Raw genomic sequence first — 13,802 nt, 5'->3', positions numbered from 1 at the left:
ACATTGTAATTTATTCATAATAATGTCTGTCTCCCCCTCTAGACTGTAAGCTTGTTGTGCTCAGGGAATGTCTATTATATTGTACTTCCCCCAAGTACTTAGTACAGTGTGCACACAGTAAGAGCTCAGTAAATACAACAATGAATGGCTCGCAAGCCATATTTTCGCCATCCTGAAATATACTCCTCCAACTATCATTATTATTACTACTTCATTATCAGTAGTAGTAGCAGCATTGAGTGCTCACTTAGTACAGTACGAGAAGCAGCGTGGCTCAGTGGAAAGAGCACAGGATTTGGAGTCAGAGGTCATGGGTTCAAATTCCGGCTCCGCCAATTGTCAGCTGTGTGACTTTGGTCCAGTCATTCAACTTCTCTGTGCCTGTTACTTCATCTGTAAAATGGGGATTAAGACTGTGAGCCCCCCATGGGACAACCTGATGACCTTGTAACCTCCCCAGCGCTTAGAACAGTGCTTTGCACATAGTAAGCACTTAATGCCATTATTATTATTATTATTATTATTATTACAGTGCATTGTGCTAAGCCCTTGAAAATTACAAGTACACCTGGATGATTGATTTAAATTTTTTAAAAAAAAACTCCTCTTCCCCACCATCTCTAAATTAACTGGAATTTGTTAATCCAACCAGAAGTTTGTGGTGAGGCCAACTTGTTTGTTCAGTGTTGACACTGTAAAGTTTTTCAACCAATTTTTGGGGTGTTGGTTCCTAAAATCCTCCAATAGCTGCCAAGGAGAGATGAAAACCAGTTAATTCTGCCAGCTACAGAGATTTAAGTCACCCTCCACCGCCCACCGATTTACTTACCCATAAGCATACATTCTCTGATTGATGAAACAGTGTGGCCTAGTGTAATGAGCATGGGGGCTCTAATCCACCTCTGCCACTAGCCCATTGTGTGACCTTGGGCAGCCACTTAATTGCTCAGTTTCCTCATTTGTAAAATGGTGGTTAAATCCTAATGTCTCCTACTTAGACTGCGAGTCCCCTGTAGGACAGGGATTGTGTCTGACCTCACTTGTGCTTACCCAGCACTTAGTATTTGACACATAGTAAGTGCTTAATACCACTATGATTATTAATACCCATACACTCCTTTAGACATACATACACAGCTTATTTCTTATTCTAATTCTTATTCCTTATTCAAGGAATAAAGGATGAAAAGATAAGAAGAATTAAAATGACAGGAGTCTATTGAGTGAAAAATTCTGGGTCATTGTGGTAAAAGCAGTACATCTGACCTTGGTTCAGGAACTAATCTTCCAATCACAACATTATTCTTCTTGGGAAATTAGTTCTGACTTACAAGATAACTTCCCAGGAACTAATTGCATTGAAAATCTGAGAGCTGCCTGTATAGAGACTACACTTAGTGAATGTACCTGAATAATTATGGTACTTGTTAAACACCAAGCCAAGCACAATAGTAAGCATAAATACATGACAATTACATTGGACATAGTCCCTGTTCCATCTGGGGCTCACTGTCTGAAAAGGAGGAAGCAGTATTGAATCCTCACAGATGAGGAAACAAGCTCAGAAAAGTTAAATGACTTGCCCAAGGTCACACAGCAGCAAGTTGGGGGGGGGGGGGCGAGATTAGAACCCAGATCCTCTGGATCCCAGGCCTGAGCTCTTTCCACTTAGCTATGCTGATTGCCCCATGTAGAATAGAGAAGGATAAATTAAATGCTTGGAGGGTCCTACACTAAAGTATTAGGAAATATAAACTTTTCCATCTGACATCACCTTTGGTGTTTAAGGAGTTTAATTTACGGATATGATGTTTGTATGGAATAGCAATGGACCACGAAAGGTGCCTTACTGCATTTATTCGGTTCAGTTGGTTAGCATAATCTCAACAACAATGACAAGCAGAGAGAATCTCTGCATTAGCAGTCACATACACCAACACAAAGGACAGCTATGTTCATCACTTGCATTTGGATATGTATCCTTTGGACACTTGTTATTCACCTCATCCACACTTATCCATACTTTATCTATGATTATCTATGTTAATGTCTGTCTTTCCCTCTAGACTGTAAGCTCACTGAGAGCAGGGAATGCATTTACCAACTTTTCTATTGCACTTTCTCAAGCATTTAGTACAGTGCTCTGCACACAATAAGCATATTGAATCATCTCATGCAGCATTTTGGATCGAGAGATGAGGATTGTGAAAATGTCTCAAATGGCCATCAAATTGAGGAAGATGAAAGGAAGAGGTGGAAGAGACAGAAGGCCCCAAGGCCCCCAGTTCTTCTTCCAGTGCAGATCAATCGTATTTATTGAGTGCTTACTATGTGTAGAGCACAATACTAAGCACTTGGGAGAGTATGATATAATACAATAATAATGTAGGAGATGAACAGATTGCTTCAAAGCAGATTCAGAAGTGGTTTATGGAATGGGCTAAGAGAGCCCTACCCTAAAACCAGGCTCAGTTACAGCTTACTCTACCTGCACTGAAATACATTCCTGGTTCTTGATTTTGGGACAAAGCCAACCTTTGGGAGAGAGAGATGCTTAATGACAAGATAATTCAGCACAGGCAACAATTTTGATTAACAATGTAAAGTATTCCTGGAGAGACAGAGGTAGGGATAATCAGCAAGTACAACCTTTTGGCCAATAAACTTTCCCTGTTGGGAGTTCTCTGACACTGGGGCCTCTCCACTGTCAATCTTTAAAAGAGACACAAAATTAAGAACATTAAGTTAATTGAAAGAAGATTCTAGATCTTAATTTTTGATGTGTTTGACCATAGGCAAGACATCTAACTTTAGTGTCCACTCCTGAAAATGTAACGGGGAAAATTACAAGCAGCAGAATGGCCTAGTGGATAAAGCACAGGCCTGGGAGTCAGAAGACCCTGGTTCTAATCCCTCTGCCACTTGCCTGCTGTGTGACCTTGGACAAGTCACTTGCCTTTTCTATGCCTCAGTTACCTCACCAGTAAAACGGGCTCTCAGCCCCATTTGGGTCATGGACTGTGTCCATTCTGATTAACTTGAATCTACCCCTGGATTTAGTATAGTGCCTGGCACATAGTAAGCATTTCAATATTTAAAAGAAAAATAATGCAAAGTGTTTTTTAAGTTTTGTGACCACAGCCCTACTGTACTAAATTTAGTCAAACTTTATTAAACAGAAGTGCACAAACTGATTTAGGAAAATCATTCAACTATTCCCACTACAACTGTAAAATGCCAAAGAAATAAACCCTAAACTCCAGAATGGAAAGAAAACAGAACCCTCGGCAAAGCACACCATGCTTCTAAGGAAACTTGAGCCATAAACAAGTGCCAGGGTAGACTAATTCACTCAAGATATTTCCTGATTAGCCCAGTCTTCCATTTACACAATTCTGAAAGCTGAAGTCCAGAAGCAAAAGCTGTGGCTCTAAGATTAATGAATGCTCAATTCTTTTGTGTTAACTGATGTCTATCATGAGCGGGTTCTGCAGATACAACACATCCTGCCCAGGCACTGGAGCCCTGCGTGCTGAAGGAGAACGTCAGGGGAGAGTGCAACATTCAATTTTAAACCCGAAAATGGTGGTGGCGCTCAGACCCGAGCCCAGTCTCTCGAAAGGCCCAAAGGGATGCAGTGCCGCTTAAAAAAAGGCTACGAATTCACTGTTGACCAGTTTAGACTGGATACACCCTTCTTTGGCTCCACATTTATTACACATTAAAAAAAAACATCTTTCAAACATGGAAGCAGAACAACATTTTGGCAGCCGGTTACGGAGGACCTGGGGGGTCGCTACTGGGGTCTTCCGAAGATCCAGGGATGGATTTTATATCGCAAAATGGGCCATAACGCCCATAGATGTCCTTGGACCGAAGAGCAAAATAGTAGGTGCCAGAAAAGGAAAAGTGAGATAAAGTGCAGGCCATGGGGAGAGGCAGGGCTTTAATTTCTCCTAGTTTCTTCCAAACGGATGGGCAATTGCCAGTGGTGTTTCCCTGGCAAATGAAGAGGTGATAACTTTCCACGGGAGCACACTTGGGATCGATCTTGCAAATGTTCCATGACAGGGCAATGCCTTCTGACTTAAGCACTCGTTTCAGTTTTAGTTCAGGCTTCTGAGGTGGGAAAGTGCCCATCAATCTGCTCTCTAGCTTGAAATGCGATGGTGGCTCAGGTAGTGGTGGAAGATGTGCGTATTCATCCACAGGCTAAAAAATACAGAACGCAAAAAGTTACTCACGCAGGATTGCAAAACCGACCCAGGAAAACTAGATGGCTACATAATCAATCTTAGGTATTTTTCGAGCAATATGTGCAGAGCACCGTACTAAGCACTTAAGAGGGTCCGATACAACAGAAATAGCAGGCACGTATGTAGCTACTGCCCAGGGATCTGCATGGGCTTGACCCCAGGGCTGGGTATTTATTTGCTCAGGCTCAGAGTGTTACCCCACCATTCATCTGGCCCCCTGCATTTCCCCATCCTTGACCCCACAACCTCTTGGGGGTGCAGAAGCTCCCAGCTCACCACTGCTTTTAACTCAGGCCTTAAAAATCCAACCTGAAAACGAGGCGTGTGGCCTAGTGGATACAGTCCAGGCCTGGGAATCAGAAGGATCTGGTTCTAATCTCTACTCTGACCCTTGTCTGCTGTGTGTCTCCGGGCAAATCACTTCACTTCTCTGGGCCTCAGTTACCTTTGGTAAAACAGGGATTATGACTCTGAGCCCCATGTGGGACATGGACTGTGTCCAACTGAATTAGCTTGTACCTACCCCAGCGCTTAGTACGGTGCCTAGCACATAGTAAGCACTTGAATACCATAAAAAAACAAACAAAAAAATCCTGCTCCAAACTTACTCCCCTCACTTTCCCACCCTTCCTCTCCCTAGTGCCAGCATTGCTCCAGAGGATTCTGGCAATAAACCCCAACTGTTTGTGAGACTCTCCAGCTTTAAAAGTTGGGGCTGATGCTTGGAGCTTCACCAGGTTAAAGAAAGTGCCTTGGGAAGCCCAGTGAAAGAGCACACTGGGGCGGTAGACTGATCTAGCTGGCCTCAAACTTTAAAAAAAGTCAAAAGCTTCCTCACCTCTGCTCACAAAGAGGTAGCTTTTGTAAACAGTTGTGTTCGGACCCTCCTCAAAAGATGGGTAGAGGGGGAAGGTGTGGTGGCTCTGGGGTGGGACCTGGGCTTTCCAAATCTGAGGTCCAGGGAGCTTTAGCTCTGATCAAGGAGAAGGTATTTAGAGCACCAAGCGGGGAGGACGTCCTGGGAGCTGCTAGCTAGCAGACTATCATCTGTGCCCTCACCTCCTCACAACTGCAGTCCCCTTGATTTGATAAATTAACAGCCAGATCTATGTGTCTAAATATTTTGTTTAGCACTGTTGCTTCCTGACCCTCCTACCTATGCTTCGCTGTTTCAATCAATGCTACTTATTGAGTGCTTGCTGTAGTAATAGCATTTATTAAGTCCTTACCCTGTGAAGAGCACTGTACTAAGCACTAGGAGAGAATACAGAGGAGGAAATCAGACACAGTCCTTGTCCCTTGTGGGACTCAATATCTAAGATCTCCTCATACTCCCACCTAAACCCTGTCCCCCTGACTTTCCATCCCTGTAGACAGCACAACCATCCTCCCTGTCTACAAGCCCACTCTTGGCATTATTCTCAACTCACCTCTATCATTCAAATACAATTCACACAATTCTGCCAGTTCGACTTTTGCAACATCACTAAAATCCAACCTTCTTTCCATCCAACCTGCTACTACCTTAATTCAAGCATTTATCCTATCCCACCTTGACTTCTGCATCAGCCTCTGTGCTGACCTCCCTGTCTACTGTCTTTCGCCAGTCTAGTTCATACTTCACTCTGCTGCCCAGATCATTTTTTCCTACAAAACGGTTCGGTCCTCATTTTTTCCACTCTTCAAGAACCTCCAGTGGTGGCCCATCCTCCTCCGCCTGACAGAAACTCCTCACCATAGGGCCCCAGCATGCCCACTTTGGTCTTCAAAATGCCAAGCTATTCACTGTCCCTCAATCTTGCCCATCTCACCACAGACCCACTGCCTCCATCCTGCAACTCCCTCCCTCTTCATACCCAATGGACATTCACTCTCCCTCCTTTCAAAGCCTTATTAAAAACACACCTTTAACAAGACTCCTTCCCTAAGCCCTCGTTCATCTTTTCCCACTCCCTTCTGCTTCACCCTTGCACTAGGATTTGCACCCCTTATTCACCCCTCCCTCAGCCCCACATCTGTGCCCCTGACGGCACACTGTAAGCTCACTGTGGGCAGGGAGCATGACTACGACCTCTGTTATGTTGTACTCTCTCAAGTGTTTATTACAGTGTTCTGCACACAGTAAGCTCTCAATAAATACAACTGATTGATTGTTCTAATCTTTTGGGAGACTATAATGCAATAAAGTTGGTAGACATTCCCTCCTCTTAAGGAGTTTAGTCTACAGAATAATTAATGAGTAATAATACTCTGTGACCCTTACATATGGGTTCTGTGAATTACTGGTCACCCTAGACTTAAGATCATATACAAATTTCATCTTCATCTTCCAGAATTTTACAGATTCACAACTTTCTCTTCTGAAACATTTCCATATTTTGGTTATAAACCAAAGCCCAATCAAATCTCAAGAGTCTTTTTTTTTTTTTTCCCAACTCTCCTTAAACCCCCAAGAGATATGCTGGGCTTTTACAAGATTTCAGGTTCTCTCACATTCATTCTCTGGGAGCTCATCTGTCCACATGGCTCCAACTGTCATGTCTAAGCAGATAACACCACCACCTCTCTTACCAGCCCCAGCCTCTTTCCTGAAATTTCACATTTCCTCTTGCCTCCAGCACATCTTCACATGAATGACCCTTCAGCACCTGAAATTCAGTTTGGCCAAAATGCAATTCCTCAACTTCCCTCTCAAACCTACCCCCTTCTCCTAACTTTTCCCATCTTGGTCAACACCATCACTAACTTCTCTGCCCCAGAAGTTCACCAACTGGTGTCATCACCTGTGGCTTCTCTCTGCTTTTGCATGATCCATATTCAGCTTCTCTTTCAATCTGGCTGGTATTCCCTCCAGACTATATCCCGGACCAGTCACGCTTGTGGCCTCCACCGTGGTTCAAACTCTTGACATTTCCCACCTGGATTACTTCACCAGCCTTCTTCCTTTCTCCAGCCTCTCCCCTGGTTTCATAGCTTCTTTCCTTCTGGGCATCAAAATCCAAAATGTCCTCAGCACCTCAGAACTGCCCTTGGCTACTCTGAAGACATCCCTTTGAATAATGATAATGATAATAACTATGGTATTTGATAAGCACTTACTATGTGCCAAGCACTGTTCTAAGCACTGGGGTAGACACAAGATAATCAGGGTGTCCCATATGGGGCTCACAGTCTTCATCCCCATTTTATAGATGAGGAAACTGAGGCACAGAGAAGTTAACTGGCTTGCCCAAGGTCACACAGCAGATAAGTGGCGGGGTCGGGATCAGAACCCATGTCCTCTGATTCCCAAGCTCATGCACTTTCCACTAAGACAGCAGCTTTTAACTATCTTGGCCATTAGTTTGCTGCTCTCCCCTAGTCTCATTCACATAAGAAATTTCAGATACTACAAAATCAATTATTTCATCTTGCAAAAAAGTAAAGGCTCTTATTGTGACATTTTCTTTTTTATCACGTTTTCCTCGTTAAAATGCCTTTTTGAGTCCTGTTAGAATTCCAGAGCATGGTGATTACTTTCATTTTTAGAAAATGTTAAAAATAAGTACCTGTGCTGAATTCTGTGCCATTTGTTTGGAGGAGTCTGAGGTGGTGTTTGTCTGCTTTGAATTGAAGTTGGAGGTCACAGTGGAGTCCTCGACTTTTACTGTATTTCCTGTAAACAACACATGGTTTAAGAAGCATAAATCAGGCCTATTGAGATAATCTGTTTCAAGTTGCCTTGCTCTATGTTGGAAATGGTTCCAACATTTGGGGTTTTAGGTGGACAATGCATGTACATCAAAATTCTAATATCTAGTGAAATGAAGGAAAATATTCCTATCCTTAATATTTTAAATGTTTCTATGATAGAACACAGAGGAAGAGCGTGCCAGTTGTCTGCTGTGCGACCTTGGAAGAGCTGCTTAACTTCTCTATGCCTTGTTTCTTCATCTGTAAAATGGGGATTCAATGTTTGTTCTCCCTCCTATTTGGACTATGAGCCCCACACGGGACAGGGATATAACATATCTACCCCAATGCTTGGAGCATAGTAAGCACTTAAGCAACAATGATGTGGATAATAATAATAAAGTTACTAATTGAAATTTTCCCCTATGTAATACTTTTTTTCTGGTACAGGTTCTAAGAATCTCATGTTGTGAGAATATTGCACTTGAGCAATTATTGACAGAACAGAAAGTAATGGGTTACGTGGCTCTGAGATAATAACTCAAGCAACAATTTTTGATAGAATTCCTATACTTTACTGGTACGATCATCACTAGCAGAATGATTTTCACCCTTGCCAACTCATTGTTATTTTTATGGTATTAAATACTTAAAGTTGCAAAAACACAAAGAAACATAAGGGTACTATATAGACCAATATACCATATCTAAGGCAGAGGCATAGACGTTTAGCAGCTCCCTACCTGTTACACCTTGGCCGTTCCCATGCATATGCTCACAACTGTTTTTTTTTTCCTATGCTAAACCTACGTGCTCCAGCTTGCGGACTTTATCACAGCAAAACAAACTAGTCTTGTGGGAAGAACACTGCCTGGTCCCTACATTGCTATGACCACATCATGTAAGGAAAATGTGTTATGACAGAACTTGGTGTCCTCCATAAAAAGACATCAAGATGTACAGCATGTAAACATAGGATGTCTGTTTCACTCCCAGCTCAGACATCCACTACAGCAGCCACTGCACAGGCAAGACAAGGAACATCTCCGAACGGCCGACCGCTAATCCACAGATGAAGGATTCCCTTCCTCGAAACGGAATTTGGCCAGGATAAAACTAATGCTCTATTTCTAGATCTTTAAAAATCACGTGTGACTGGATCCCAACATGCCACAATACATCACTTGCTGCTTTTCCAACACTCTTGCAATTTATCGCACGAGGCCTGATTTTCAATGCTCATTCCCATATATTCATTTCTACTCTCCTAAATTCCTGTCAGGTCGAGCATCACGTTACCCGCCTCGTTTTACATATGGGGGAAACTGGAAAGGTTCTATGACTTGTCAAGGTCACACACAGCACATCCAGGGGAGAAACGCGACTGGAAACCAGGTCGGTCTCTTGACAACCAGCGTGGGATTAGCTCTGATTCAGATAAAGTGCCATTTCCAGCATTTCCTGGGGTGGTATTGCCTCCTTGAGCCAACCTTCCTGCAGAGACACTTTGGCGTGAACTGGTGGAACACATTCTAGGCCGGATAAACGTAAGCAGACACTTTGTAAGTTTTACCCAATGAAGTTCCTGATAAGGCATCAAAATGAGGCACAAAGATCACCTTCACACAGGCTTTCTGGTTCACCATTAGAATAAATTTTTCCTAATTCTTTATTGGTGAATTCAAAAACAATGCAGCACCTAATTAAAGCAAGTGATATAGCTCAACGGACTAGCGCAGGTTTCTCGCTTCAACCGCACTCTTATGCAGAGCGGCTAGAGGATTTTGGAATTTTACCTTGGTTCATTCCAGGAGTCAAAAGGGGGCAGGAGGTGGTCTGTGAACCATTCTGACTCACCGTCAAGCGAGATCGGAAACCATTCTTATCCATTCGAGAGGGGTCAAATAAAGCCACAACTGTACAAGTCCACCCCTCTGGGCAACTCCAGGAGGCCAGCCTCCTAACTTCACTTGCACCACATCTCTTGGCCTGATTCCTTCAGAGATGGTAATAAACATTCCTCCATGCACTCCACATTTAAAACACCACCAAAAGGTTAATTCACCTTGAACCAATTTCCCACATCCTCCATTCTAAACAAATGAAAACTTACCTGGTTTGCAAATGGGCTTTTCCTTAGCCAAAGGTTTGGGCTTATTTTCTTTTTCTCTTGCCTAATGAGGGGAGGGATGGAAATTTGGTTAAAAAAAAAATAACTTCAACCATGGCAAAGCTTTCAATCTTCAAGAAATGCTTAGGCTTAATTTACAATTCAGAAACTAAAGTTCTTCATTCTAACACTTTTATGGTGCAACTGTACTTCATTTCCCCTCCAAAAAAGAATCTTGTAAGAAAGATAGCGATATCAAGATGACAAACATAAAAAGATAACAGAGGTGAGTTCACTTAGAAGGTGAGGATTGCTAAGAAATTTCCCACTACTTCGAGGCATGTTTGGGCAACGGGACAACTATGTCATTAAAACACCAAGCAACACAGTAGAGTTAGATTGCTTTTCCTAAGACAGAAGGGACAAGGCCATCCAAACCCTAGCTATTCACAGTACCTCTACACCTCTCACAATAGCATGTTTCAATTGATTATCAATTTAAAGAACATTTGCTACTCACCTTAACTTTAATTTTAGCTTCAGATAAAGTGCTTGTTTTTATAGATTCAGTTTTTTGAGTATCTAAAAAGAACCAATTAAATACAAAACTAATTATTTGACTAAACAGAAAATCAACATTCATGCTTTAGCTGCTCGGCCTTTACTAGGTCTAAACTGGCTGATGAAAATCTTTCAAAAGGAGGATTAAAAAACTGAGTAACATATCCACTTTTTCCTATGGGAAAGTCCAGCGTCAGGAACCAAATCGTTCCTGTTTCTTTATGTCCACCCAATCCTCCCTATCTTCCTGGTGAAAGTATACTGTGGATTAACCATGGGACTTCTAGAAGGATAAATACAGACAATCATCTCCATCAGTTTTGCTCATCTATAGCCCTACCTGCCTGTCGACAGGTACCATTTCCTATCTGTCCTGCTCCTCTACCTTGGGGGTAATTTTCAGAGAGTGGGGTCATTCAATTAAGTTTCCTCCACACCTATCATCTGCCTATCATGCCATTCCAAGTTACAGATAGAGAGTACGTTATTGGGAAATTAACCCCTGGAAAACAGGGTTTGAATGCATACGTCCATATACCCATAATCGAAATCTCTAGGTCTAATTAGCAGCGTTCAGTGAGCCTGTTCATCGATGTATCGCCAATAAATACCTTTGTTAATGAGATTTCATGACATGCAGACCGGGGCACACCCACTGCCGCCTTTAAGCTTCATTAGACCATGGAGACTTTTGCTGATTCCACAAATGGTTCATAATTATTCACATGCTTGCTTGGGAGCATGCTTCCACAGAACAGTCACACATGCATGGAATAATAATACTCATAATAATGGTATTTATTAAGCCACTTGACTGTGTGACCTTAGGCAAATCACTTAACTTCTCTGTGCCTCAGTTACCTCATCTGTAAAATAGGGATTAAGAGTTTGAGCCCCATGTGGGACAGGGACTGTGTCCAACCTGTTTAACTTGTAACTATGCCAGTGCTCAGCATATAGTAAGTACTTAGCAAGTACCATAGATATTACTATTAAGTACATCTTATAAATTAGTTTCAGGTTCCTCATTTGTCTTCCACTGTGACTATTTAAAACTATTATGCAACTTGATTTTTATTTCACTGATGGTAGAGGGGGCACCTTCCTCAAAAATCAACAGATCTCTCAGGCAGGGAGGTTATTTAGTTGCTGACAGAACTCAGGTCTACATTTGGCATAGGCTTCTAGTAAATTTATTTAGAAGACTTGCAAGCTACAAAGTGAGAGATGGAAACAAGAAAAATACCCTTTTCATTTAGAAACGTTATGGAAATTTAAGCCAAATAAGGTTAGTGAGAGCATTTGGTGAAAGTGAAACAAAACAGATAAAAACAGAAACAAAAAATGAACATGAAGAATCCCAAAGGAAAGAAAGCAATGGAGCTCCTCCACTCGTCTGCTGGGTGACCTTGGGAAAGTCATTTAACTCCTGTGTCTCAGTATCCTCACCTTTAAAGTGGGGATTAAATAACTGTTCTCCCCTCTAACTTAGGCTGTGAGCCCCTTATGGGATAGAGACTATATCTGATTTGATTATATTCTATAACCACAGTAATCACTTAACACATGCCACAATTATTATTACTATAAAACTGAAGTGAAAAGTAAGCCCAAAAACCAGAAAATTCAAATCAAGCTCACCAGAAAGTAGGCATGATTTTTCATTCTTTCCCATTAAAAGGCAAGAACATTCTTTTAAATCAGTCACTTTAAGAAAAAAATGACAACTTTAAGTCAATCTTGTTTTGGCATTTATGTTTGGAATACAGAATGTCAATTTCATTAGCCATGAATCATCTGGGGAGAGGGCTAAAGAGTTTACTGAAGTTAAGACTTCATAATTACCCGCAAAGCTGCAGAACATATAGCTCAAGCCTAACCTGGGCTCCACCTACTGCTTTTCAGTATTTTCATTCTCTAAATAGGTAGAACCTGAGGTGGGGTTGGGGGTGGTGGAGGGATGGTGGTGAGGGAGGGGAAGGATGTGTTTGTGTGGATGTGAGAGAGAGTGAGAGAGAGAAAAAAAAGAGCAAGATTTTTCCTACTTATCATGAAAAATCCAAGCAGCGACAGTTCCTGGTCAGTGTGAAAACAATATGCTTATGGCTAAATATGCATTAGACAAATATATTTAGGAATCTTTATGATCCAAATCTGTACCCATCAAATTGATAGTATTTATTGAGCACATACCGTTGCAATGCACTGTACTAAGCACTTTGGAGAATACAACTGAGCATCAATTGTATTGATCGCTTACTATGTGCACAGCACTGCACTAAGTGCTTGGGAGAGAACAATATAGCAGAATTAGCAGACATATTCTCTGTCCACAAATCCCTTTCCTGAAGGAATTTTCAATCTAACAGATAAGCTTCCAGTCCAATCCAGTGCTCTACTGAACAAATATTTTGGGGAGGGTACAGTCTGTGGAATCATCGACAATAAGGTCTCATCTCCAAGAGGGGAGGCAGACATAAAAACGGGTACATTTCTAGTAAAAACTCATTATTCAATGCATAAGTGTGGAGGATACATATATGCTATAGCTCATTCATTTACTCCATCATATTTATTGAGAGTATACTGTGTGCAGAGCACTGTACTAAGCATTCAGCAACAGATATAATCCCTGCCCACAATGCGCTTACAGTCTGGGGGGTGAGGGGGGTGGATATCAACAGTTAGTAGGGGAGTTTGGGAGGAATGCAGGGAGCAAGTTGGGGAGTAAAAGGTGAAGAGAGCAGGCAAGCAAAATGGAATGAGTTGGTGGAGAGCAACTTCACCTTTTTACTAAAGTGGCAACTGAGTACCTGGAAATCATTCTGAAATAATCATTTCTAGAGGGGAAAAAATGTCTTTCCTGACGTTATCATTCTAAGTTTTCCAACCTGGTAAAATATTGCAGTTGGCTCATACATTTGTTACATTTCATATTCATGGAATTCTCAAACTGCTACTTTCCATAGATATGAAAACATCAGCATTCATATTAAAATGACTTAAAGGATATACATTAAGAATGCTTTGTGAGACTGCTATGCAACAACTGGATATTTCTCCATACGCCACATATATAAATCACCCAAACCTATACATATGCAATTCTACTGCATGGCAAGAAGCCACAAGAACTCTATATGAACACCACCAAGACTGAAATCTTATATAAATAAGCTCCTTAATCCACCACTCCACATTAG

At 41.7% G+C, this 13,802-nt stretch overlaps 1 protein-coding gene across 4 annotated transcripts in view; it reads right to left on the bottom strand.

Annotated features, from left to right (window-relative positions):
* Positions 1 to 3,661: 3,661 nt before the first annotated feature.
* The window catches only part of ATF7IP2 (activating transcription factor 7 interacting protein 2), a 53,807-nt gene continuing 43,666 nt past the window's right edge, over positions 3,662 to 13,802 (bottom strand). For all 4 annotated transcript variants that reach the window (XM_038763216.1, XM_038763218.1, XM_038763219.1 and 1 more), the window contains exons 7-10: positions 10,559 to 10,620; positions 10,042 to 10,102; positions 7,805 to 7,911; positions 3,662 to 4,212 (exon numbers count right to left, since the gene is read on the bottom strand). In XM_038763216.1, the coding sequence (XP_038619144.1) occupies positions 3,775 to 4,212; positions 7,805 to 7,911; positions 10,042 to 10,102; positions 10,559 to 10,620 (668 nt within the window). In that variant the 3' untranslated portion in view covers positions 3,662 to 3,774. The remainder of the gene's footprint in view (positions 4,213 to 7,804; positions 7,912 to 10,041; positions 10,103 to 10,558; positions 10,621 to 13,802) is intronic.

The sequence above is a fragment of the Tachyglossus aculeatus genome, chromosome 21 (genome assembly GCF_015852505.1).
Source record: "Tachyglossus aculeatus isolate mTacAcu1 chromosome 21, mTacAcu1.pri, whole genome shotgun sequence".
In the NCBI taxonomy this organism is placed as follows: Eukaryota; Metazoa; Chordata; class Mammalia; order Monotremata; family Tachyglossidae; genus Tachyglossus; species Tachyglossus aculeatus.
The sequence above is the reverse complement of the archived record's forward strand: the minus strand, read 5'-3'. Positions and strand labels throughout refer to the sequence as shown.